The 26240-nt window shown below is 52.1% G+C and overlaps 1 protein-coding gene across 1 annotated transcript; it reads right to left on the bottom strand.

Moving 5' to 3' along the window:
- Positions 1-8704: 8704 nt before the first annotated feature.
- On the bottom strand, positions 8705-25464 carry MYBL2 (MYB proto-oncogene like 2). The gene is made up of 14 exons (XM_033075250.2): positions 25382-25464; positions 21230-21323; positions 20114-20185; positions 19662-19754; positions 17821-18041; positions 17514-17670; positions 16512-16781; positions 14941-15327; positions 13384-13523; positions 12989-13088; positions 12312-12425; positions 11679-11795; positions 11381-11533; positions 8705-9425 (listed from the first exon to the last, which is right to left on the bottom strand). The coding sequence occupies exons 3-14, from the start codon at positions 20168-20170 to the stop codon at positions 9297-9299; spliced, it is 1938 nt and encodes a 645-aa protein (XP_032931141.2). The 5' UTR covers positions 20171-20185; positions 21230-21323; positions 25382-25464; the 3' UTR covers positions 8705-9296.
- Between the last annotated feature and the right edge of the window lie 776 nt (positions 25465-26240).

Below are 26240 nucleotides of genomic sequence, written 5' to 3'. Positions count from 1 at the left end.
TGATCCCAAAGCTCTTTGGCAAGCAGTGGTTAACACCAACACCTCCCCGTGCAGGTGGGGCTGAGCAGATCTCAGCTCACAGCAGGGAGGTGTCCCCAAGGGGCACCAGAGGCTGCTGCAGCTCCCTGGCCACCCCCTGTCCCCACCAGGTCACACCCCAAACATACAATACACACCTTTAGACACCATTTCAGTATAAACTAGAGCAAGACCTTGTCCCTAGCCTCACTGCAATCACGGGGATGAGCTCAAGGAAAAGCAGGACAGCCAGGCTCGGGGAGCCTGCAGAAGTGGGGGGCCCTGAGGCTCCCATCAGTGCACACAGAGTGGCTGCAGGGCACTGAGTGTCTCATCAGCTGTGCAAACACAGCGTTTCAAGGTCCATCACACAAGCCCCTTCTCACTGCAGTACACTTAGATTTTAATTAGCAGCTTATGGGCTGATTACCCAGTTGTTATCCAGTGCACTGTGTGCAGGGCTGGCAGGGCTCCCAGCAGGCAGAGGGGGGCTCCAGGAGGGCAGGGGGGAGCCCACTCTCCCTGCCTGCCACTTCTCACAGGAGCTGCTGAATGCACCCCTCATCATGCATCACTCATGGCCCTGGGGCTGCTTCCTTGGGGGTGGAGGAAAACTGAGGTGGGAGAAGCAGGAAAGACCCTCTGTCAGCCTGAGACAGGGCATGTCCCCAGCTCCTCAGCTGTCATTCAGCCCTGCAGCACAGAAGGCAGGCAATTCATAAAATACCATGGGGCTTTGGGGGCAGGGCCAGCTCACCCCAAAGCCATCAGCTACCTGATAACACTAAAGTCTTATTTTTATCCTAAATAAGAGGGTTTGAATAAACTAGGGCAGGTGGTGGAGGTAGAGGATTAAGTCCATAAACTTTTTTTTTTAAAAGACAAAAAAACTACTTTAATATGTGGGTCATACATCATTTACTGCCACACAGCTGCCTACATCTGCACACTGCAGCTCAGACAGGCACATGATCCTTCTCTAAACCTGGTGCTAATCCTAAAATCCTAAAAACTGTTGACCCATCATTATTAATTAGCTTGCTTACCAAAGCACACAAGAAAGATGATCATGTTATTAATTTCTGTGCTACCTGCTGTGATGCCATCTTGGGCAGGGGAGCCTGGCAGAAGGGCTAGGGAAGGATTTCCCTCCCATACCCCCCACCAGTGCCCCAGCAATCAGCTGTGCCCCCAGTGCAGAATTCCAGCTTGGAACTCCACAGTGCAGGACAGTGTGTCACCATAGCAAACGTGCAATGAACACAATTACAGAAGAAACTTGTGATTATTCAGAGGAGCGTGTGGGCAGCAGCAAGCAATACACGATGTTAAAGTATTTCAGTAACTGCAGCAGAGATTTCCAGATCTCCCAGATCCATATTTTCTGAGAAGAGCAGACAGAGGCAGCACAGAGGGTCTAGCAGAGCTCCCTCTTTAACCTCAGTGCTGTCACCAAAAGCTCAGCATAACCAGGGCTTGCTGCCATGGATGTGGCTGGGTGTCACAGGGCTGATGGCACCCAGCAGTTTGCTCCCAGGTTCCTTCCAGGAATTTACTTTTTCCTGAGCAAAGGGCACAGTGGTGCCTTCCCACTTCACTTGGCCTCTCCCACCACCCGACAGAGACAGCCCAGTGGGGCACTGGCAGCAGATGGGAGGACACCAGGCTCTGTCACACAGCCCCAAGCCCACCTGGACCACTGGTCCAGTTTTTGGCCCATGCCCTGAGGTGCTTACAAGCCCTGGTGTGTTGGATTCACATTATTTATGGCTTGGGCAGTGGGAAGCTGTACCAGACACACACACTGCACCACCACAGCTGATGTGAATGCCTGGGGCATGTTTCCTAACAGAGCTATTATAGATTTAAATGATAGCATTTTCCAAGTACTTGCAGCAAGATGTTTTCAAAAGCCCCATGTGCTAAGCCTTAGCTGAATAGCTGAGTGATCTCTTGCAGAGATGGGGACCCAGAAAGGAGGAATTTAACTGATTCCTTATCAGCAATACCTTAAATGGCTTTATTTTTTCTTTTTCTTTTTTTCCTAGGAGGACGACTTATCCTTAGGAACAGCAGCTTTGCCTTCCTGTCCAGTGCAGAGCTGAATCCCTTTGTCCCTACTCCATCATCCCACTGTGCTCTCACCAGCTTCCCACCCTGACCTGGCTCCTTCTCCATCTCCCAAGGCCCATCTGATATCCTGGAATCATCCCTGGTCCAGTGCTGTGGTCACAGAGGCAGGAAAGGAGAGCAGCCAGGCCAGAGCCAGCTGGGCACCAGTAAAACCCCCAACTGCAACCTTAAAAAATAAAAAAATAAAAAAGAGGGAGATGGGGAAGGTTTTGCATTTCAATGTGGCTTGTCCTGATAACAGAGGAAACTCAGCAGGTCTCCAGCCAGCCAGAGAATGCTCAAAACACTCACGACAGACACAGCACAGCCTTTTATAAACCTGGGAAATGCTCGCCTCCCTTCATTTTATCTTCAAAGACACCTCTCAAGGTCACTGACCCAGAGGAGGTAACACAAACTACACAAGCACCTCGTGCCTCAGAGTGGCTTTTCTAACATAAATCCCACGTGTGAATCCCCTGCCTGACCCAAAACCAGGGCAGGCTGCCTGGGGACAGCTGACAGAGGCACCCAGGAGCAGCACAGGCAGTCACAGCTCAACAAACCATCCTGACTCGGGTCAGCCTCTGCCTGGGCACTGAGAGCCAGCACAGCACCACATCAGGCTTTTCCCCTGCAATTGCACAGCTTTGGGTGCACAAGTGTGGGGTCTGGCCGGGTATAACCCGGGAAATAATAATATAATAATAATAATCCATAATGCCAGTGTGGTGTGATGGAGGATAGCAGAGCCATAAACAGCAGCCTGGACAGAGGCTGGGGGTGGCAGAGATCAGCCCCAGCTCTTTGGCCAGGAGGGGCACAGGCACAGCTGGGAGGCAACAGAGAGCCTTGCCTTTCACACAGCATCAAAACATCACAAGCTGTGCCTGGAGGGAGTGAGGGATTACAGCTCCTTCTCCTCTCCTTTCTTTCCCCAGGAGCTGGAGTTTCCTGCCAGTGCCACAGCTCTGAAACCACACCCAGCAGAGCTCTCCTGTCCCTTTACCCAGGGAGGAAGCAGCACAAAGGTTTTTCCCCAGGAGCTGGCAGGTTTTCCAGCCTGCTGTGTTTCCCTGCCTTTGGGCTGTGCTCCTATTTACCCACTCCTGAGCTGGATGCAGAGCTCCTCCCTGTGCAGGTCATCCAGCACCATGGGAAGAGCTCTTGATTTCATGGACAAGTATTTATAAGAAGCTCGTGCTGGAGCCTGTGCTTCACCTCCCTGTTTTATTTTTAATCTTCGTTTCATAGAGCTCAGACAATTCTTTCAAGGTTCCCATGAATGATCTTTATCCCTTCTGCAGCTCATTCCAATTCTGTGAATAAAATCCCTGGGTGGCCCTGAAAGAAGAAGAGAAAAAGGATGACATTTGAAGTAAGAAACTGAAAAGAGAACATATTTTAAAAGAAAACTCACAATTCTAACTCCAGCAAGCCATAAACAAGTGTGTTTGGCAACAGCAGATCCCAAAACACTGTGCAGAGAGAGGCAAAAAACATGAAGGGGGGGTTATCTGCAGTTCATAGGCAGGGGGACTGGGATTCTAAGGAGAAAGTCTGAACTGCACACACATTTTGTGTCTCACAGGGCAGGGGAATGACCTTGAGGTCAGCTTGAGCACATCAGTGATGACACAAGCATCAGAGCACATGAAAGCTGCCAGAAGCAGAGATCCTGAGCTGCCACCCCAGTGAGCCTCTAAGCCCCATTTTTAACTCTCCTCCAGGCAGGGAGGGACCCTTTCTACAGGCAGTTCTGGGGCATTTCTCTTCTTCTTGATCCATTCCTTCCTGCAGCAGGAAAGCTCATTCCACCTCTGCCAAGGGTCCTCCCACCCACCTGCACCCTCATCGTGCCCTCCCCACCCTCCTGGGGCCTCATGGATAACCAGTGCTCAGCCCAAATCAAAGCCAGGTGGCTCCAAAGGATGGTGTTTGCACTCACTGCCCAGGAGGAGTCTGAGCCTCCAAAGGATGGTGTTTGCACTCACTGCCCAGGGGAGTCTGAAACTCCAAAGGATGGTGTTTGCACTCACTGCCCAGGAGGAGTCTGAGCCTCCAAGGGATGGTGTTTGCACTCACTGCCCAGGAGGAGTCTGAGACTCCAAGGGATGGTGTTTGCACTCACTGCCCAGGGGAGTCTGAGACTCCAAAGGATGGTGTTTGCACTCACTGCCCAGGAGTCTGAGCCTCCAAAGGATGGTGTTTGCACTCACTGCCCAGGAGGAGTCTGTGACTCCCTGACAGAGCTCAGGAGGGTGTGTGCCCTCCCCTGGGGGATGCTGCAGCCATCCCTGCTTCGCTCCTGCCTTTCCCCAGCAGTGAGAAGAAGGATGCTCTGCTTCGGGCTCACCAGCTGCTCCACGGTGTGGCAACACTCCCCCTCAGTGGCAGGAGTGGAGAATAATCCCTCAAACCAGAAATAACTCTGAATAAGGGACCAAACCATCTCTTGCCTCAACACAGTGTACAGCTGGGTGTTAATCCAGCTGCATTTCCACGGTGTGGGACTTGGGGAAAAATTAAAAAAAAGTCTGATATGCAGAGAGGGGGGAAAGATTTGCCTCCCTGCAATGGAAGGATGCTGAAGGAAGGATGCTCTCCTGAAGGCAGAGCAGGGTGGGTTTTGCAGGAGGGGTCAGGCAGTGTCCTCCTCACACAGCCCCTCAGGATCATGGGTTGGGAAGGAGCCACCAGGCAGGACAGGAGCTATGGAAGGAGGGCTCCAGAGAGCTGCAGCTGCAGGGGTTGTTAGGCAGAGATGAATCTGTAAAGAAAACTTAGCAACAGTTAGAGCAAATATTGATTTTGTGTTTGTCTGCTTCTGCAGGGCCTGAGATATGGCAGATTTAGACATTAACTGGGCTGTTTTGGCTTAATTCAAACCTCAATTTACACTGACCCTAGGAACAGACAGTACATCAGCAGAATTGAATCTAAAGTTATTATATTTTTTTTCCTCTTATCTGGTCCTTTTCTGCAAATCTGACAGCAATTTTGGCACCTGTTACCTCCTGTACAATTACAGATAACTCACCTTATTTTCACAGCCAGGAACTGGGCTCTCCCTTCCCCAGTGGACTGAATTAAGCACTTTGAGCAGCCCAGTGCCCCTGGCTGAACTCAGAACTGGGCACAGCACAGTGGCACCAAAAATAAAAAAAAAAAACAAAAAAAACCAAATCCCATCTTTAAAGACATCATTGTTGTACAAGGCCTTCCATTCCCTGGCCTTGCTCAAAGTCAAAGCTTTGAGTGAACTTTCCAAAACTGAGCAAGTTTTGAAAAGCTCTAAGGTGGATTAGGAATGCAACATCTATTTATTTTCCTGCAACATCGATGCAGTATCTTGGGAAAACAAAACCAAACAGAAAGCATTTACAAGCACAAACCTGCTATAAAGTATTAGATTTGCCTTTCACAAGCTGTTAGGTCACACACAGCCCAGGTGATGATTCTGGTCACTGCCAGCCACACCTGTACAGGCCCATGGCCAGGGGAGGGGAGCTGTGCTTGGCCCCTGGGTGTTTTGCTGAGTCTTTGCACAGCAAGGGTTTTAACTCCCTGAAATTTCTGATTCCTAACATCTTCCCATAGGAAACATTTATTTCCTCACCCTGGACCCTTTGGTTTCCACAGTAAAATGTTTTCCCCTGTCCTAGTACCATATTTTTATATTTGATTATTCTGTTCAGGCAGAGATGAAGAACTGCAGTTTTCTCACTCCAGAAACAGGGGCAGGTAGGATTTTAAGTTTCCAAAGCAGAGTTATTTTTCTGTCCAGCTGCAGCCAGCTCTTAGCACAAGTGGTCTCCATCTCTTGCAAAACCCAGGAGCTGCTCAGCTAATCCTGCCCAGCTGAAATCATCCTTTTAATTTCCCAAACCTCTAAACCCACAGGTTAGTGTCAAAAAAATCACATGGGAAATTTTACAAGGTTATTGCTGAGCAGCTACTCAATAAAAACCACAAGCAAAGGCAGGAGAGGAAACACTTTGCTGCTGCCAGTAATCCCCAGGATCAAAACAATTTTTGGCCAAGCAGAAACCCTGGGCTTCCCACCCCACCCTCAGCACCCCCCTTCACTAATCACAGGGTTCTTTCCTGCCCTTGGAACATCACTGAGGTGTAACCAACTAATATTGAGCTGCTGATGGTCCTGTCATGGAGAATTTCCTCTGCTCTGTGCCATCACACCTGTTACTAAGGAGCTAGCAGAGGTCAGCACAAGGCTGGGGTGCAGCAGGAATTGCAGCCAGCTCAGCAGCAGCTCCTGGCCAACACCTGGGGCATTCCACAGCCCTGGAACACAAACCATGGATCCTGTGCCCACAAAGCTCTTGTTGTGCCAGAGCTGGTCTTATGCCTTGTTCCCTAGCTGAGCCTCAGCATTTGTCTTTTTCTTCTGTTTCCTTCAGATGCAAGAAATGCCCAAAATGAGGAATTTCTCTGTTCACCACTTGCATTCCTCCACTGTCAGCTGTCTCTCTCCAGGCATGTGGAACTAGAGACCCCTGTGAGAAACCCGCTGTTTGCACAGGCTTTAGCAGAATTAGCAGTGAAAACGAGATAAAAAGGCTGTGAAATCCCTCCAAGCATCAGGCTGAGAGCCCTTGGAGGGACACCCAGCAGCTCCCACACTGCTGACCATGGAACTGTGTGAGCTCAGTGCTCCATCCAAAGTAAGGTGGCCAATAAAAAAACAGGGATGTCCTTGTTAAATCTCCTTAATCCACTCTTCCCAGCTTCTTGAAGGCTTGCCCCACCTGGAAACAACATCCTGTTAGCAGTCAGGACACTGCCACGACCCAGGAGCTCCAGCTCTGACATTCCCTTCCCACTCCTGGTAAAAATCAATCCTTTTACCCTGGCTGGACTCAACCAGGGAGTCATCTGGTCTGTTGTGAAATGCAAACTACCAAAAGACAAACTTTAAAATCAAGCAGCAACGTGGGGCTTGTTCAACAAGCTGGGTCATGGGAGGGGATTCCTTCCACACACAGCCAATGCTCCTGGAACACTTCCATCCTGGTCTTTCACTTAGAGCTAAATTCAACATCCAGATTTCCCTTTGTGAATGAAGGTTGTGCCACTCTGTTACTGCAGAGGCCTCAAAGGGACATCAGCCATGGAGCCTCACACTGAGAGGGGTCTCCAGCTCCAGCCCAGTAACTCCACAGCCAGCAGGAAGTTTCACCTCTGAGATTTTTACTGCAAAGAAAGCAGAGCATCCAAACTCACACAAAAAACAAAGCAAGTGCAACCTTTTTTACCTCACCTGTAGAGCAATGTCTGTTCCTGGGCCCCAGGACAATCAAGCCAGGCTGGCAACATCCACACTAGAAGTTCTCTTTTCCAATTAAAAGCTAATTCTTTTTTATTCATCAGCTATGCTAGATCTTGGTATTTTTCTGCCCCTTGATCTTTCTCCATAAATGTTCTGCAATGCAGGACAGCCTGCACTGCCTGGATTTACAGCCTCAGAGAAGCAGTTAATATTCTGTCTCATCCTGCTTTAATTTGGGGGCAGCTCTCAAACAGAGGTACCAGGCTCACACCCTGATTTATCCTGCAGCAGACCCTGCCTGCTCAGAGCCCCCAGCTTGTGTCAGCTCCAGGAAGGAATTGCAATTCCAGGCTTGGGTTTGTACAGACACCCAGAGCAGGAACAGCCAAGCCCACCAAAGCCCAAGCAGAGAGGGATGGGTTTATGACAATTTCTCTTAAAATAGCAGCAGAAGGGCAGCAGCTGAAGCCAGGCTTTCAGACAAGTGGTCCCAGCCGTCTTCCCAAAGCAAACACTGCAACACCGAGAAACAGAAATAAAAATTACTTCATGGATTTGCTCTGGCCCCAAGCTTGTAAAAATGAAAAATGAGCTTGGTTTCTAAACCTTCCTCATTTCCCAGGATCCAAGGTTTTATTAACAAGTTTGTCAGTAAGGATTTTTTTACTCTATTTCCAGCATAAGCCACAACCTGGAATGAGATTGGCCCAGGCCAGCTCTGGTTTTCCACCCTGGGGTGAACACATTTCTGCTGTGTGCACACCCCCAGCCAGAGGCAGCTCTGCCAGGATGGCTCTGGCCAAGGAAAGCACAGCACAGCTCACCCAAAAAGCTCTTTCTCTTCTGCTGAGTCGTGCTTCAGTTTTTCCAACACCTTTCCAATTGCAAAGTTAATATGTTGCTAAGATCACATTTCATCCTTGGCTACCTCAAACCAGGGTGGTGCTACTGTTCCCACACTGGAACAGCTACATGGGTGCAACTTTAGCCTCCAAAGGAAGGGCAACAAGGGCTCTGCTACATCACACCCTTGCTGCTCTTCCTCCAGCCCCCATCTGCACCTCTGCAGGGATCCAACCCCCCACTCAAACACATCCTGGCACCTGCCCATAAAGCAGCCAAAACTTCTCAACTACTCAGTGTGTATGGGGAACATCCTTTCTGCTCCATGCTGAGGAGCCAACAGGAATTCAACAATTTGCCAGGAAAGCCAAGAGCCCACACAAGAACCAGCACTTTGCTGCCTTCCCCAAGAGCTGTGAGGCAGAGGCAGAGCCCAGGGGATGTGAGCACCATCATTTATTGGAAGAGGGAGCACAGTTGTGGGGAGAGGCTCCCACTGGAGCCATGGCAGGACAAAGCAGCCCCACAGGGAGCAAGGGGCTCCAGGCACAGGTCACCCCATAGCACCACACCTCCTCCTCCTCCAGCCCAGGGAGACAGCCCATCCCCAGGGGAAAGGCAGGAGGGAAACTCAAGGCATGCAGGAACTTTGACAAAGCCATTCCTGAGGTACCAGAGCAGCAGCAGGAATCCAGGGATGCTTTGAGGCCAGTCTCCAGCACGTGCTGCTCCAAGGTGGAACACAGCTCTGCTTCCACTTTTCCAGAACTCAGCTCTTGCAGAGAGGTCTTGCTGTCAAGCTCTTCAAGCCTCCCTTGTTTGCCATTCCATAATGATCCCAAAGCTTGCATTCCACACACTAGCCAGCAGTTAGCCCAATTTATTACAATGTAGATCTACCTGGGAACTGAAGGGGGGGGGAAAAAATCCACTCCCATATACTAAGGTCTGGCAGAAGATATTTTTTCCTGTGGTTCCCCTTCCACTCATTAAAAAAAGTTTAAAAAATAAAATTAGAAAGCAGAACAATCCTTCATGATAAGATTAAGGTCCTTGATGTGTGACTCTGTTTCATTGTGCCCAAAAACTGTCGAGCTTTCTCCTGCATGAAGAGTTGGTCTCTGGTTCCACCACAGGCCACTGCTTTCCAAGCCCTGGTCATCTGCAGAAGGAAGAGAAAGTAAGTGTACAACACAGTCAAGGGCATCCTGTTCTAAAAGACTGCAGAAATAAACAAAACCAACAAGGAAAATAAAACTTCAGACCCCATCTCACAACCAGGAGGAACTTGCCCACCACCAGTTACTCCTCCCAGCTGAGGTGGCAATTTCTGGGGTTTAGGTTCAGCAGTTCCCCAGGTGAGTGCTCCATTTCAAGACAATCCACATACTCTTTCAGGGCTTTCCCTTCCTTGCCTCAAGACAAAAACCCCAAAGCACAAACCCATTAAAACTAAGTGCCCTGAAGAGATTCCAGAACGATAGAAGGAATTCAAGCACAGCTTTGGAGTTTACTGCCAACCAGTTCAATTCCTACAGGAGCTGGTTTATTTTCATGAAATGCCATCCTTAACAGCAGAGTCTGGTGCCTTCAGTTTCAATAGGGTCCCACAGCACAAAGGAGCCAAAACCCAGGTGTGCTTCAGCCTCTGCATGCAGAAAGGGCACCCACAAGGTGTTTCTGCATTCCAGGAAAGCCCCTGAGAATCATCTGGTAAATGCAGCCAGGAGACAGGCAGTGCCCTGAACTGGAAATACCTGTTCTCATGCACTGCAGGGAACCAGGGCTCCAGTGCTGGCCACAGCAGCAATGTCCCACACAACCAGAGTGGCTTAGGGCACACTGAGGCTCAGCCCAGAGCTGGGTGAGCTTCCTTAATAAAGAACTGCCTGCCAGCAGCACCAGAGCACACAATAAATCCCCAGAGCCCAGCAGCAGCACAGATAGCCCTGCTGGCTGTGGGCAATGGGATTTCACTGCAAACCTGTACTCTGCCACCACACCAGTGCCTCCCTGTCACCCCCAAGTCACTCCCAAAGTTTATTTATACAGAGCTATCAGCTCTCAGGGCAGTACAACCCTGGCAAGGACAGGAAGAGAAATGGAAGTGTTTAAGAAGAGTTTATTTTGGGAAGGGGAAGGAATTACTCTGGCTGAGGGGTATTTATTTGTCAGAAGAAAGAGGTTTCACAAGACAGCTCTAATGCAGGGACAGATCCCCCTCACTGCAGTTTGCTGAGGACAACACTGCCCCTTCCTGGGATGGGAAATACCATCACAGGAGTCCCCAGCTGCAGTTTAACCCCCAACAAGGACAGCACGTGTTTCCATCCCCACTGAAGCTACCAGAGACCTCAGGTGACTCAACCCAAGCAAACACCTACAAAAGTATGGTCCAAATCCCCATGTCTAAGATACACTGCCCAGCAAATAAGGGATAGCCCTCCATGAATGCATCCTGCCTGCAAGTGGTGAAGACTCTAGAGAGATCTCCCCAGAGAGCAGTTGTTGGCTGCTGTGACTCCAGCACAAGCCAGTTCCAACTGCAGAGCTGAGGAACAGGGCTGCTCTAGCAGCACCAACCTCAGCACGAGGTGCCACACTGCCAGCTGGAGCTCTGTACCTGTACAGGGTCAGGATGAAGCAGGATCAAGCCAGCCAATGCTGCCTAAGGCACACAGCCTTCCCCACAACCCAAAAACACCCTAACAACACAGGGGTGGGAAACATCTTCTGTTTAACCTTTATACTGCACCTCAGAATTGCTATGCCCTGAAACACAAAAAATATAAGCTTGCTGCTGTACACTCAAGGAGTGCCCACTGGAAAAATGAAGGTTTACTTGACCTCAGAGCAGTCATCCAAATTCTTTGATGGGTGGGAATTCCCATGAGGAAATCCAGGGCCAAACCTGCTGAGCAGGCTGCATGTGGCTTTGAGGAACATAAAATGACACCTCTGGCTCAGCACCTCCCAGCCTTGGTGCAAAGACAGCCCTGACAGTGCAGAGATGCCTGTGCAGCAGTTCAGAGCTCCATCCCTCACTCCTCAAGGGGCAAGGGCTGCACTGCCAGATAAACTCCTGCCTGGCAGAGCAGTGCCTGCTGCAGGGCTTACCGGTGCTGGTGGCCTGAAATGGCTTGGCATTTTCCTGTAGGACATTTTCTCTGGCTGCACTTGCACAAAAGCTCTGTTGAGCAAACCACTGTCATTCTTCCTGCTTGAGGAGGAGAGGTTCAGGGACCTTGACAGGAAATTCATAGGCTGCACCTATGTGTAAAGAAAGAAGAAAATCCAGCCCTTCATCCACATTTACATGGACTGTTCAAAAACAGCTCCAGAATGCTACTGCTGCTTTGCAGTTTTTTCAGAGCAGAGCCAACTCTGCCCCTGCTCTGAGCACACAACCCCTCACCTGGGCTCTTTTGAAACACACAGTCTTGGGGAGGGCAGGCAGGTTTTGTGTCATATCTTCATCCACAATATCCAGGGCCAGAGACTTCCTGACCTTCTTGATGGGACTCCTGCGCAGCTGGGGAATGCAGGAACAGCAGTGTCAGCATGAATCCAGTGTCAGCATGAATCCAGCCAGGAAAGTGCCATCCTGAGGGCCCAGGAGCACACCAAGGCCATGTCACCCCAGCTCTGCATGGCACCAGCACCTCAGCCTTCCCCTCCACAGGGCACAGCAGCTTCCAGTGCCCCCTCCTAGCACCTGGAGCCACCAGTTTAGAGGAAGAGCTTTTAGTAGGAAGGGAAGGCCGTCAGGAAACTGAGACTTTTCATGCCAGCCCACAGCCTTCTAGGAGCCCAAATTGCCCCAGGTGCACCAAGTGTGCCAACAAGCCCTGAGCTCAGCATAAACCAGGACACTCCTGCAGTATTTTATGCAGGCTTTAACCTCAGGCACCTCTTGCTGATTAAAAGAGAGTAGCCACAGGGCTAAAAACATTTTGGCACCAATAGCAGGATGAATAAAATCAGACAAAACACTCCTTAAGAGCACAGGACAGCTCAGCAGTTGGTACTGGATGCACAACCAGCTCACCCCTTGTTTCCTCTTCTGTTTCTCAGGCTTCACATCATCCTCTATGATGAGTTCAATGCCAGCTTCACTTCGGAGCACCTCCTTCAAGTCTTCTTCCAGGTGAGGAGTCTGGGGCTGGGGTGAAAAGGCAGGGAGAGCACAAGGCATTCAAAATCTCTATGCTGGGCAGGCTCACAAGCATTTCCCTCAAGGGACAATGGGGTCAGGAGAGCCCACAGTGGGAGGATGAACACAAAAACCTATTTGCTCCCCAGCTGGGAAGGATATGATAAGTTTTCTGCTGGCCTGATGGATTTACAGGATCTCCAGGTGTGAGGGACCTATCAGCTGAATCCCAGTGTGCTATCAGGAGACCAACGCGTACACAATGCCTGGGAGATCCAGCTCCTCAGGGAGGCTAAGGCAGATAATTTCCCTGCTCCTCAAGGTCATCAGTAACCAAGCACTGCAGCCTGATTCAAGGGCAGCTTTGAGCATTTTTAGCCGGTTTACAATGGAGCTAAAAGTCCTGCAGCTCCTTACAATGAAATTATCACTATGACCCCCTCACCCCTCCCCTCTCAGCCTGGCACTACCAAACTGCCCTTTGTTCTGGCACAGATAAGAGTTTTCTCACAGCCCTGCCCCAACCTCCTCCCACCCTGTGTCTCATTTACATCCATCAGCACAATAATTACCAGAGGTCTAAGTGGTCCATATTTCTCCAGGGCATTTTTGAAAGGCGTGGGAGTGTGAGGTGTGTTGTCCACCACATATGTCTGATCTGGTGTGACAAACCTGGAAGCAGAGTGGGAAAAACAAGGGATCACACAGGCTGTAACCCACACAAGGCCACAAGCACCCAGCAGCTGAGCACAGCAGAGGTCACTTGGCTGTGCCCCCAGTCAGCGTGGACACTTCCTCCCTGCAGCTCAGAGAAGAGCTGTTTTGAGGGGGAAAGCACTGATTTAAGGAAATACTCAGCCTACCTTGCCCCTCTCTCAATAATACTACGACAAGTACTGAGAGTTATGACTGAATTGAATTTCCTGTGTGGAAAAGGACACTGCTCAGGGAGGAGGGAAGGACTTACGCTAAGTTCTTCTGGAGCAGAGGGGTCTTGTCCCTGTGCAGCGGGGTGGTGACAATCACCTTCTGGCTGCACACAGGTGTGGAGGTCAGGGAAGGGTTCTCCAGTTCTAGTGTATCCTGTTTGGTCCAAAAGTTCAAGAACTGCACAGCACAGGAAAGAAAAATTGAAGACACTCAGTGTCAAGCAGCACAGCATTGCATCACAAGCCATTTTTCCTAAATATGAGGGAAAGCCTGAAATAAAAACCCCTCCAAACCAGGGTGGGTCACAGTTCTGTACAGGGACACACACATGGAAGTTGCCAGTAGGTGCCTCACTCCTATAAAGACTATTAACTTCCCATAAGGGATGAGCTGGTAGAACTATCACAGCTACCAACTATACAGTGGAAGAGAAGTCTCTCCTTGCACTGGTAATCCCAGCTCACTCACTATTCCAACCTCAGGCTGGCAAACAGGAGGGAAGTCCATGTAACACAATGTGTACAAGTTCACAGGTCTTGTACTGAGCTGTCTTCAGCTTAAACTATGAGAAAATAACACAGTGTTAGCTCTTGTAGGGTTTCACTTCCCAACAGCCAGTAAGTGACAGCTCTGCTCCCATAAGGAACAGTGTTTGCACGCAAGAGCCTCTTGGAAGAGAAAAACAGTGATATTCAGTGATGGCTGAAGCCCAGCCTGATGCAGGGCATGCACTTTGCCTTCTCAGACTCACTCCAGACATTCCTGCCTTTTACAATCTGTGGAGCTGCACATTATAGGTCCCACTCTGATTTCTTCTTCATGCTGGCCTTTCATTCAAGGTCCACTTGGACCTGTGGTACCTCTCCCATGTTTTCTGCTGTAGAAATAGCAGAAATAAAGGTCTGGAAGGCACAGTTGAGGAGGGTCTGGACAACAGAGCTGCAGTGTGAACTGTGCTGGAGAATGCAGCAGCCTTTATTCTGATTTATAGGCACAACTTCCACATGAGACACTCGTGGGTCTCACTGTCACACTGCTCCAAGGTGACATGTGTTGGAGACCATGTGTGTGGACACTGTGGGAGTCACAGCAAAGGCTGAAAGATCCTGAGTCCCTTTTGCAACAAAGACAAGACCAGGAGCATTTTCACAGCCACAGCAAGACAGATCTGCACAAGGTGTTTTCTGTCCAGCCTGCCTGTGTGACTGAACTGCAAACAGACAGGGAAAGCAAGTTTTCACTGGTGCCACTCTGCTGCCCACAGCTGGGGCAGCAATGCCCTGGGGACAGCAGCAGTGTGCTCTCCATCACACCCTGGTATGCACATGGGGTGCCTTCCTCATGCTGGGCACTTGCCCTGCCTCTCACACAGGGTAGCTGGGCTTTCTTAAAACTGTAGTCACTCCCAGATGGAAACATAGGCTTCTGCTCCCACAGGAAGGGCAGCACTGAAGAGAAGCAGGGCCAGAAACCAGCTCAGAGCCTTCTTTTAGCACAGGAACACTCTGCACACTGACACGGCCTCATTCAAGGCAGGAGGAGCACAAAGCTGGCAGAGCTGATGGGAATACCTGGCATTAAGACAAGAAGATACCTGAGATGGAGAGAAGGGCAGTGTCTTTACAGGGGTGCCCTTGGGTGTCATGCTGTTGCAGGAGTCCAGGAAGGACATGCTGGTGCTGGTGACAGTCTCTGTGACAGGCGAGAGGGAACTCTTCCTCTTCTTCTGCCTCTTCAGCACCGAGGGTGGGGTGCCAAAGCTGCCCTCAGCATGTGGGGAGATGGGGATGAGCTCTCCCTTGCTGCTCCTGCTGAGGTCAGAGATGGTGTGGCCGTCCAGGCGGTACTCAGTGACACTGGGCAGGGCCAGGGCTGCCTGGCTGGGCGCTGCTCTGGCCGGGCTGGTGCTGCCGCTGCTGCTGCCGGCCGAGGGCTCCTCGGGCAGGTCAAACTGGGTCAGGTCACACCACCCATCTGGGTCCTGCACACAAGGGAGAGCATCAGCAGCAGCCCAGGATGGCAGCTGAGCAGTCAGACTGGTGAGCTGAGAGGTGAAATAAGTGGGGGTGAGACTGCACCAAGCCCTGCTCTCCTCTGCCACAGGCACAGCAGGGGCCAGAGCAGGGATCTGACCCAGCTGGAAGCTGCTGCTTGTGCTCTGGGCAGGTTTTTCTATTTATGCAAGGCTGGTTTCCCTGTTTGGTTCACAGCACAGGTGCACAAGCAGCTGCATCCCCCTCACACAGAGGACAACAAAACCAGCTGGGCAGAGTGCTGGGGACAGGAACTGAACAAGGCAGCTATCACCCAAGAGCAACCCACAGTCTTGGGCACACCTGTAAAGCTGGGCATGGGGCTCTGGTGTAATCTGCACAGCTGAAAGCAGATTAAAACTAACCAGACCAGTTCAGAAACGAGCTGCTTCACAGCTCCACCCCACCAACACCCAGCAGCACACAAACAGGCCCCCAAGGGCCCACAGATGTGCTGCTCAAGCCTCAAGGCACACCATCTTCCTATACAGGAGCAAAGTGACTCCTTCACAGACCTTAAATGCCTCAGGCACGTTGGGGGCTGCAGAGGCAACTTCCCTCTGAGGGCAGCAAAATGCCCTGTTGATTTTAGACAGCCTCCCAGCCTGGTGTGCCTCTGTCACCCAGGGGACCTCAGCACTGCTTGACTGGCTGAAAACAACTTATTTCAGTGAAGCTACCTCCACTGACAGCAAATGGTGGCAGTTATGCCAGCATGGAGGGGTCTGTCCTGCATAGTACAACAGGCTTGGCTTAGTCCCAGTCTGTCCTGTCCTATCCCAGAACAGAGAGGACAGTCAATGAGTGTGGGCCTGAACCATTACAAAAAGGAGAGCCAGGGACACTGGCTGATAAAGAAGGGCTTGAAATCAAGTTTGCCAGCACTTACAGCCTCCCCCACAGGCAGAGCCCATGCACAAGGACACCTAGCTAGGAAAATCCACAAGCCCACAGCGATACTGTGGAGCACAGCAGAGCTGGAAAGGTCTAATCCAGCCCTGGAAGACAGACAGGGGGAATGAAAGGCAATGACAGACCCAATCCTCCTCAGTGTAGTGATCAAGGGGACCCTCAAAAAGGGTGAGGATCAGTCTCCCAACAGTAACTGGAGAAACAAGGGTCTGTTACTTACAGATTCAATCATGTCCAGAGCTTCACTGAAGGCTGGGGCACAAGCTGGGTACAAAGAGGTGGCAGTTTCAACAACCCATTTGTATGGTGACTCGCCCAATAAAGTGCCATCTTCAGGCACTGCATCATCTGGGGTCCCCTCCACATTCTGCTCTGCCACTCCTGCAGCTGGCAGCTCCAAGGGCAGCTCCTGCACACCTGTCACTTCCTCATCACTGACATCTTCTTCCTTTATTTCAGAGACATCCACTGGCCAGTTTGGCAGGACGTTCTTGGCACATGCAACAAAGCAAGTCCAGATATCAGCAGAAAGCAAGGGAACAGTGTCAGGTCCTGGGGACAGAGAGCACCTGGAAGCCTTCAGCTTTGCCCACTCTCCTCCCTGCCACTGGGTTTGTTTCACATCCCCATTCTCCCTCACTGTTCTGTCCCATACACTACCTAAGAAGGAGTCCATGCAACATAATGAGCACAGGACTACTTAATTCAAGATTTCACTTAACAGTGTCCCAAGTGTACTTAGGCTGAGCATGTAGTACCAGTTCTATGTTTCTTATTTACCAGGAGCCTGCCTTCAAAAACTACATGCTTTCTCCATGAAAACAATCACTGTTGTACTTCCCTCCTTCCTTTTTAGAGGAAAGGAACACAGTATCTCTTCACCCTGCACCCACAGACACACTGTCTGGAGCACTCTCCTTCTCCCACCAGCAACAGCACAATGAAGCCAAAAGAATATTGGGTGTCCAGGACAGACTTGATGCTGGGATTGGCAAGGTAACAGCTCCAGCAGACTGCTGTCCTCTGCCTGGATGACACAGGCTCCCATAACACCTCTAGCTCCTGGAGGGAGACATCTGTGAGGCTGGGGAAGCACAGGCTGTGTATGCAGACACCAGGCTGTGGAAAAGGCAGCGAGAGGCAGCAGAAGGGTAGATGAAGAGCTCCAGAATGCATTAGCAAGGCAGGGGACTGACCCAGCTGCCTGCTGCAAGTGCAGTACCTGGCTCTCAGCTGTCGTCTGACTTTGCCTCTCCTTGTTATCCACCTCTACAAGGAAGTAGAGAGGCTTGGACTCCTTGGTTTCATTGAGGAAACCTCCCGTGTCCACTTTGCGTTTGATGGTGGAGTTCCAGTGATTCTTCACAGCATTGTCGGTTCTGCAGAGGAAGCAGAAGGGAACAAACCATCAGCAGCTATAGCACAGCTGGCAGCTCCAACACACTCCCCAGCCCCATCCCAAGAGCCTAACACACAGATCCCCATGGGCCACCCAGCAGGGAAGGCAGCAGCGAGCAGAGGGGTCCTACCTCCCAGGCAGCAGCTTGGCAATCTCTGCCCAACGATTCCCCAGGACCTTGTGGGCCTCAAATATGATGCGATCCTCCTCCTCTGTCCACGAGGACTTCTTCACCTCAGGGTTCAGGTGGTTATGCCAGCGCTCCCGGCACTGCTTCCCTAACCGCCCTTTCAGGTGCTTGGCTATCAGGGTCCACTGTTTGGTGCCATATTTTTTAACCAGCTCAATTACCTTTGGAGAGAGTGGGAGGGAAATAAGGAAACGGAATAAAGGAGGGGAAGGTCAGTACAGTCATCTTCAGGCTTTGTTGTTTGTCTCTCCTGGGACTAGGTAAGGGCAGACAAAGGCAGACCCCTTCAGATGAAAAGCTGGAGGGACCCAGCAGGGCTATCAGGTGTTCCAACCCTCATGAGAGCAGTGATTCAAATTTCTGTAAGAGGCTGCTTCCATGCAGACATTTTGCCACAGGGCACCTGTGAATGCAGATGGCCCCTCACAGAAGATGGGGTGGAGGCTGGCAGGTGCCCAGATGTAGAAACACATTCCTATTTCAGAGCAAGGGCCAGGTCCCACCTGCTTCAAAGCTCCTCTGCCCTCCCCACTTCCAAGGACCTGGCTGTGTGACAACTGTCCTCATCAGCTCTACACTGCTCTGCTGCTCCCTTTAACAGTGTGGTACACCCAGGACAGACAGGGCTGCAGCTCCAAGCCCTGACAGCACCAGGACACACAGGGAAAGATCCAAACTCACTTCAGACCCACCCACTTGCCTCTTACCCTCCACCCAGGGCTTTGTCACTTTTGCCAGAGCCCCAGCACAAAAGCTTCCATGTACTGAAACCATTCTGGGCTCCTACAATGTCCAGAGCACAGTCAGGATGAAACAATTTACTTCCTGAAATGTTTGGTGGGCTGCAACTTCAGTCCACCAAAATCCTCAAATGTTCTTGAAGAGTTCTCAAAGAACATTTCTACCCTGGCCAGCTGTGCTGAGCTGAAAGGTGCAGGTAGAAGTGATGCTCACATAACAAATGTCCCTGCTGCAGACTCTTGCCTTTCAAGCACAAAATGAACCAAATTGAAACCAAGGAGCTGGGCCAAAGCAATGAGAGAGCTGGAGCCTAGCCTGGTCAGGATGGGTAGGCTGGCAGTCAGGAAAATGCAAAGGGAAGGGGAAAGCAGGCAACAACTGCTCTGCTGTAAGAACAGGGAATGACATCAGGAGAAGCTTCCTCAAGTGCTTGACAGAATGTAATGGGACCAAAAGAAAAGAATCTGGGAGCAGGAACGTTACAGAAGTCTGCCAAACTAGGATGTTCTGTACCAGAAAACCCTGGTAAAATTTAGATTTCACCCCAACTTTTCTTAAGTACATCAAGATGATGAGTCTATCTGAGCCGGCTCTTCTCAGCTGACTCTGGAATCAGCAGAGAAATAGGCTCACAGAAGTCATGATTCACCCAGCCAACCTCAGACATCCACTCCAGCCTGCCTACTGTGGCACAGGAAATGCCATTTTTATTTTCTCTTCAATCCAACCTGGCCAGGCCAGGTGGAGACCTGCCAGCAGGCAGATGAATTAATTCCCTTTTCAGCTCTCTCCCTTGGCAGCCTACTGTAGCAGCACTGTGTGAAAGGGAGAAGATGTTTACCTGGAGAGGCCTAGATCACAGCACATCCTGACCATGGCTGCCCAGGCTGCTCAGGGCAGGGCAGACAGAGCTGCTGTAACAGATATCCACCATGGGGAACAATTACACACAGTTTACAACCCCTGAGGATGCTCTGACATCTCCACCCTCTCTTGAACAGAGACAGTCCAAGACTGTGATCCTCTCAGCCCTGACTTACCTTTTGATCCTCCTCTTTGGTCCATGGACCCTTAACCAGGTCTGGATTCAACACTCTCAGCCACCGGTACTGGCACTGCTGGTCACTGCGGTTCTGGGAACAGGAATGGGAACAGCATGTGTTAGACTAAAGGCTCCAGAGGCCCAAAAAGCTCCAGAAGTGACAGCAGTCCCCATACACACAGGCAGAAGCACATAGAGAATACATTTGGAGGTCCTGGGCCCAGGGCACTGGACATAGGAACAGGAACCTCAATTTCTCACCCCAACTCCAACAGACTCACCCTGGAAAGATCTCTATGCAAGGTCTCCCTGCCTTGAAGCAGCCCCATTTCACAGCTTGGAGCTATGAAGTCAGAACAGAGTCCCACTACACAGATACAAGGAACCAGCTCAAGGAGGAACAGCAACATGCAAACACCGGGATTCCCAGCTGGGTACAAGGTCACTTACAGGAAAGTGACTGGCCAGGAACTTCCAGTCATTCTGCCCATAATGGCTCACTAACATCTTCAGCTGCTCATCCTGCAAAGGACAAAAACATCCACATTCAGATACCCTGAGGCAACACACACCACAGGGCTGATGACATGAAAAGAACAAGTTAGATATTTTGAGCTGTCAAGGTTTTGTTGGCATTGTGTGTTCAGGGGAGGAAGGCAGCTCACACCAGTGTTTAGCAGCCCAACTGGAACAGACTGGTTCTGAGCTCTGTACTAGGACAAGCTCATACATTAAGTACAAAACAAGAGATCAGCTCTGTTCCTCTACAGTCTAAACATAACACTCCTGACTAGACAGTCCATCTCTCAGCTCAGCCACTTGTTTTGTCTGGCCAGGAAAGCTGATTGAAGTGTATCACCACCTGCCTGTCTTTCAGTGTTACAGGGCTCTAGCATCTCTTTTGTGATCCTTGCTATAGCCTGGGTGTGCCAACTCCCACAGCTCACAGAAAGCCTGTTAGAGACATCCTCGTCTGTGAGCTCTGGGTAGTTCAATAATGAAATTATTCCCTACCCAACATGAGCCCCAGGCTTTGATCCCTCCACAAAGGCCACCTTACTCGGTTCTGACCCCAGCTGTAGTTTCCACACAGCACAAAACTGATAGTCAAACTGAGAGGAAGAGAATATCCCAACTAATTGCAGGCTCTTAGCCAGGATGACTAAGCCATGATCCCAAGTGTCAATACTCCCTGCTTTAGCTCCAGAAAAAGGAGTACATTTCCACTGCACATTCCAGCTCACTGGAGGCCTCAGCCATCATCTGGACCCCTCTGTGCTCACAGGAGTGCTGCATGCAGTGCTGTTTTACTCAGTACTCATAGGCTTAAGTTAAAAATGTTCACGCTCTTGCTCTTCAGGCTACACTTCAAACTCCCCTGAACCTCTGAGCCTCATTCAGGCCTGAGTTCACTGCAGAAGACACATGGCCCACTCCAGTGGCAGGACAGGAGGTGAGATCACAGCCAGCAGGTGAGGACTGGAGTGGAGTCACCCAAACCCAGGGTACCATGTCAGAGGCACACCCCAAAGCACCTCTCTGAGCAAACTTCAGGCTCTCACTCACCTCTTCTGGTGTCCACTTGACTTTGCACCTGCCATCCCGCTGCTCTGGCACATCCAAATCGGTATCCTGGTAATGCAGTTCATCCTGCTCCTCTCTGGGGGTGAATAAAGGAAGATTATAATTTCTACCTGATAAAAATGAAGGAAATGAAGGAGAGGGAGCAGCCTCCACCATAAGAGCAAAACTCCAGATCTCTCCCTTCCAGCACCGAGACCCAACCTCATCGACACCCACCCACACACCCCAGACCAAAAGGAGATCCTCAGCTTTAGGCTCCAGAGCCTGCTGGCAAGCTTTATTCTGCCCAGAGCAGGGGACAGAGCGCTTGTTCCCCTTCTGTCCCTCGGGGTGGACTTTGCATCTGGGCACCGGCACCATTTCCCGGCACAGCTCAGAGGCTCCGGGATCGCTGGGGAAAGGGGCGCGGGGCGCGGTGCGGGGCGCGGTGCCGGGCTCCCGCTCAGCCCGCGCTGCCGAGCGGGCCGGGCCGAGCCGGGGGATGCCCAGCCCGGGTACCGCGGGGCCGCCGCCCTGCATCCCGCACCGCGCTGTCCGCCCGGAGAGCGGCAACGGGGCTGCCGGGAGGAGCCTCCCGCGGCTGGAGCGGGCACGGGCAGCTGTGGCACGGCGGGGCCGGCACTCACCCGCGGGCGCGGCGAGCCATGGCGGGCCGGGCCGGGCCGGGTCGGGCTGAGGGCCGGGGCCGGGCGCGCGCGGGGCCGGAGCGGCGGCGCTGGCGGCACTTTCCTATCTCGCGCCAACGGCGCCCCCCCGCGCGGGGCCGGGCCGCGCATGCGCAGCGCCACTCCCGCCCGCACAAAGAGGCGCGCGCGGGAGGGAGCCCGGCAGCCCCGCCCCCGGGACAGAGCGGGATAGCCCGGGACAGAGCGGGACAAACCGGGACAGCCCGGGACAGCCTGGGATACTCCGCATCCACCCGGGACAGCCCGCATCCACCCGGGACAGGACAGAGCGGGACAGCCCGCATCCACCCGGGACAGGACAGAGCGGGACAGCCCGCATCCACCCGGGACAGGACAGCGCGGGACAGCCCGCACCTGGCCCGGGACAGAGCGGGACAGCCCGCATCCAGCCGGGACAGCCCACATCCAGCCGGGACAGAGTGGAACAACCCGCACCTACCCGGGACAGCCCGCATCCACCCGGGACAGCGTACACCCGCGACAGAGCGAGACAGCCCGCTACAGAGCGAGACAGCCCGCACCCGGCTCGGGACAGAGCGGGACAGCCCGCATCCACCCAGGACAGCCCACCCTCGGCCCGGGACAGAGCTAGACAGCCCGCACCCGGGACAGCCCGCATCTACCTGGGACAGCCCACCCCCGGCCCGGGACACAGCGGGACAGCCCGCATCTGACCCTACACAGACCAGAACACCCCGCATCCAGCCCTACACAGATCAGGACACCCCGCATCCAGCCCTACACAGACCCCGGCACATTCTGCGGGATCCCTTCATCCAGCCCTTCACCGAACCGGGACTGCCACAACTCCCCACATCCAACCCCGCACCCTTTTCCAAGACACCCCACATCCATCCCCATACCTGCGCCCCTCTGCTCCGAGACCCACCACATCCAACCCTGTACCAGCCCCAAACCACCAGCACCCTCCCTCACCTACCCCTGCACTAACCCGGGACTACTCACTTCTATCCTCTGCCTCCACCTCCATGGACCTGGGACTCCCAGGACCCCCACATCCACCTGAGACCACTAGGAAACCCCACACCAAGCCAGGATGCCCTCCATTCATCCCCCCACCCTCCCCCCAACCCAGGACACCTCATTTCCACCCTCGAGACACCCCACATCCAACCCTGCACTGACCTGAGCCCAACACCCCTCCAGGTACATTAGCCCGGGGCACAGGGCAGGAACAGCACACATGTTACAGAATCACAGAACATTCCAGGATGGAAGCGACCTCCAAAGATCATCAGAGTCCAGCTCCTGGCCCTGCCCAGGACAGCCACAACAACCCAACTCTGTGCTGAGAGCACTCCCCAAGTGTTGTAACATAATCTATATTATCAACACAAGGTCTGTTTATGTGAATATTCCTGATCAACAGCCCACAAACAATGCAAGGCTTAAAGGAAAGTGCCACCTTACTAAGGACCCACTGACAGGACAAACACAACCCAGACCTTAGAGCACCTCCATCAATCACACCCCCAGCTACCCTCACTGCCCTGTGCCTAAAAAGAGGCAGAAGCCCCTCCCTCTTCCAAACTAGCTTAATTAGGAAATCAGCCTGTTAATTGATTACCAGAACTATAAAACTGCTGTAAGTAACACTGGTAGAAAAGGGTCAAGAAGATCAAAGGGTCTTTGCAGGAGCTGAAGGTAAATAGTACTATTTACTCTGTTTTCTTATTTGTTCTTTTATTTTTTATATGCTAAGAGAAGAGGGTTTTGGTCTCTCAAAGAAGGCTTTCCTTCTAGACTGATCATATAATCCCTTTATAGTAAACTCAGGAGCTATTTATTGCTTTTTAATGTGCATTCAGAGTAGAGATAGGTTTGGAGTACAGGCATCTCCTTTTCTGGCCTGCCCTAGTCCCTCAGGAAGGAGCTGAAGTTGGCTCCTGCCTGAGCTGGTGGTGAGGATTATCACATATGGGACTAAAAGCAAGGTAAGAGCTCCCCCCAACCTCTCCCATCCTAGCTAGAGCCTGGTTTTGGGGACTCGATTCTAGCTGGGCTTAGTGGCCCTCTGCCTTCAGGAGCAAGGATAAAGTGCCTTATCCACTGTACAAAGCTAAAAGTAGCAATATACGGGCTGGGGTCAAACAATTATAACTTCAGGGAGATTGCACAATGACCCCTGAGCAGCTAACAGGCTGTGGTGGAGATGTTTTACTCTAAAAGATGCTGACAGGCTGGATGCCCTCTTGTGTGTCCTGGATCCTGCTCAGCTCCTTGCATGACTGATACAGGATTTTACCAAGAGTGGTCCTGATACTGTAACTCTGTAATCTGTTGGTGAACAGTAACAGGTTTTTTTCCTGGCAGGGTCATCCTGGTCTCTCTGTAAGCCAGACAGCTGTTGGATTCTGCACCATGCTGTCCACCCAGAGGCACAGCGTTCTGACCAGAAAGGAAATCCTAGAAAATGGGTTCTTGGCCAGCTCCTCCAGCCACAGCCATTCTCCTGTTCTGAGTTATTACATGGACTCTAGTAATGCTTCCAAACCCGACACCTGGGAGCTTCCCATGGACTTGGACAGCACAGCAAGTGGCAGCTGTCTGTGTGTTGTCAAGCAGGCAGAGTCTCTGAGCAGCTGTGTGAAGGCTGAGCTGCACAGCCCGACCCAGGGCACCTCTGACCTCAGCCTTGCCTGCTTCTGCAAGGCTCACCACGGCCAGGCCACCTTGGAGCTGTCTGGTTTGCCCTGTGAGCACCCCAGCAGAGACGGCTGCCTGGTGAATGTGGTGTCACAGAACACTTCGACACCTTGCAAGAAAGACAAGCACTCCAAACCGCTGGAGAGCCTGCTCTTCAAGAGCTCTGAGCTGCTGGGAGACATCTCAGTCCTCGGCAAAGTGCCAGCACCTGGGTGGGACATCTCAGCAATCAAATCCTTTATGGACACCAGCACATCCCTTGATGTGAGCACTGAGGAGTTACGGCTACTGGGATGCTCCAAACCAGACACATCATCCCTGGAGGCTCCTGTGGTGGTTCCTCTGGCCTGGCCTGGTGCCTTCAAGAAGCACCCTGTGCTGCTGCCCAGGTCTGCCCCTCAGGAGAGCCAGCCGAGTGACCCTGACGCTGTCCCTGTGTTCCTGCACCAGGCTCCGTGATGCTGCTGCCCTGAATCCAGCTGGTGCCAGGGGTGCCTGCCCCCACTGCGAGGAGCAGGGATCCAAGCAGCAGCTGTGACAAGCTAAATCTGCCCACCTGAGCTGACCGAGTCGGCACTGCCGGTGGGGGATGTTTGGGCTGGTGATGGCACCCCCGAGAGCTGCAGTCGTGCTGGCTCCTCCCCCTCCCCGATCCCCGTCTTTTGTATTAGCACAATAAAGATATAAATGTCTCTCTGTGGTGGTCTCTGACTCTCGCTGGTCCAAGGTCCCAGGGCTCATCCCCTCTGCGGTGGCCGTGCCCCGTGCCCGCCCCCGTTACCTGGCCGAGGAGCCGGGCGGGTCCCGGCGGAGCAGGGGCGGTGGAAAGCGGCTGCAGCCCCGGGGCCATGGCTGCGGGGCCGGCACTGCCCGCCGGGAGCGCGCCCGGGGCTGCGGATCCCTCTCCTGGTGTGCCGGGAAAGCACAGCCGGGGAGCGGGCATTCCCGGCCTGGCTCGCACAGGGGCTCACAGGGACTCCAGTACCTGCCACCGCGCGGGGAAGAGTTCCTGTGTCACCTTCAACCGCTGCCCCGAGGGAAGGAAACCACCCCACCCGCCCATTAGAGATTCACACTGTTAGATCTCACCCCACTCGCACAATTCTGGTTTTCCTCTCCTATCTCTGCTTACAGCAAAGAAAGGGAGAAGGACTTGTTAAAATCACTTCTCAGGACATTTATGGGTTCCTGAAAAACCAATGTACTGCCCCCCTCTTCTTTTAGGGGCAGATTAACACAGAATTAATCATGGTCCAGGAGAGGACAGAGGAAAAAAGGGAAAGCAGCAAGAGTCGCTTGTAACCAACTTTTGTGAATCACAGCAATAATTTCATTAATGTATAAACTCCCTCTCTAGCTCTATACCTAACCTGGCCTTGCCTCACCTCTTGAAAGCACTTTCCTACTTACACTGCTTAGCCAGCCATAAATTTTACATGTATCACACTCCCATGACTAAAGTGTTTCTAGTTACAAAGTAAGTTTAAATACTTCCAGAGGGCTTTGAAAGAGAGATGTGAGTTATATGTATTCTACACTAGTAGAAAAAATCCATTCTGTGGAAAAAATTTGTTCTTTGGTTGTCAGAGAGGCATCAAAGACACCCAGAAAACATCGAGCTGCTTGTATCCCCTGGCTGC

The sequence above is a fragment of the Catharus ustulatus genome, chromosome 17 (assembly GCF_009819885.2).
Source record: "Catharus ustulatus isolate bCatUst1 chromosome 17, bCatUst1.pri.v2, whole genome shotgun sequence".
Lineage (NCBI taxonomy): Eukaryota > Metazoa > Chordata > Aves > Passeriformes > Turdidae > Catharus > Catharus ustulatus.
The sequence above is the reverse complement of the archived record's forward strand: the minus strand, read 5'-3'. Positions and strand labels throughout refer to the sequence as shown.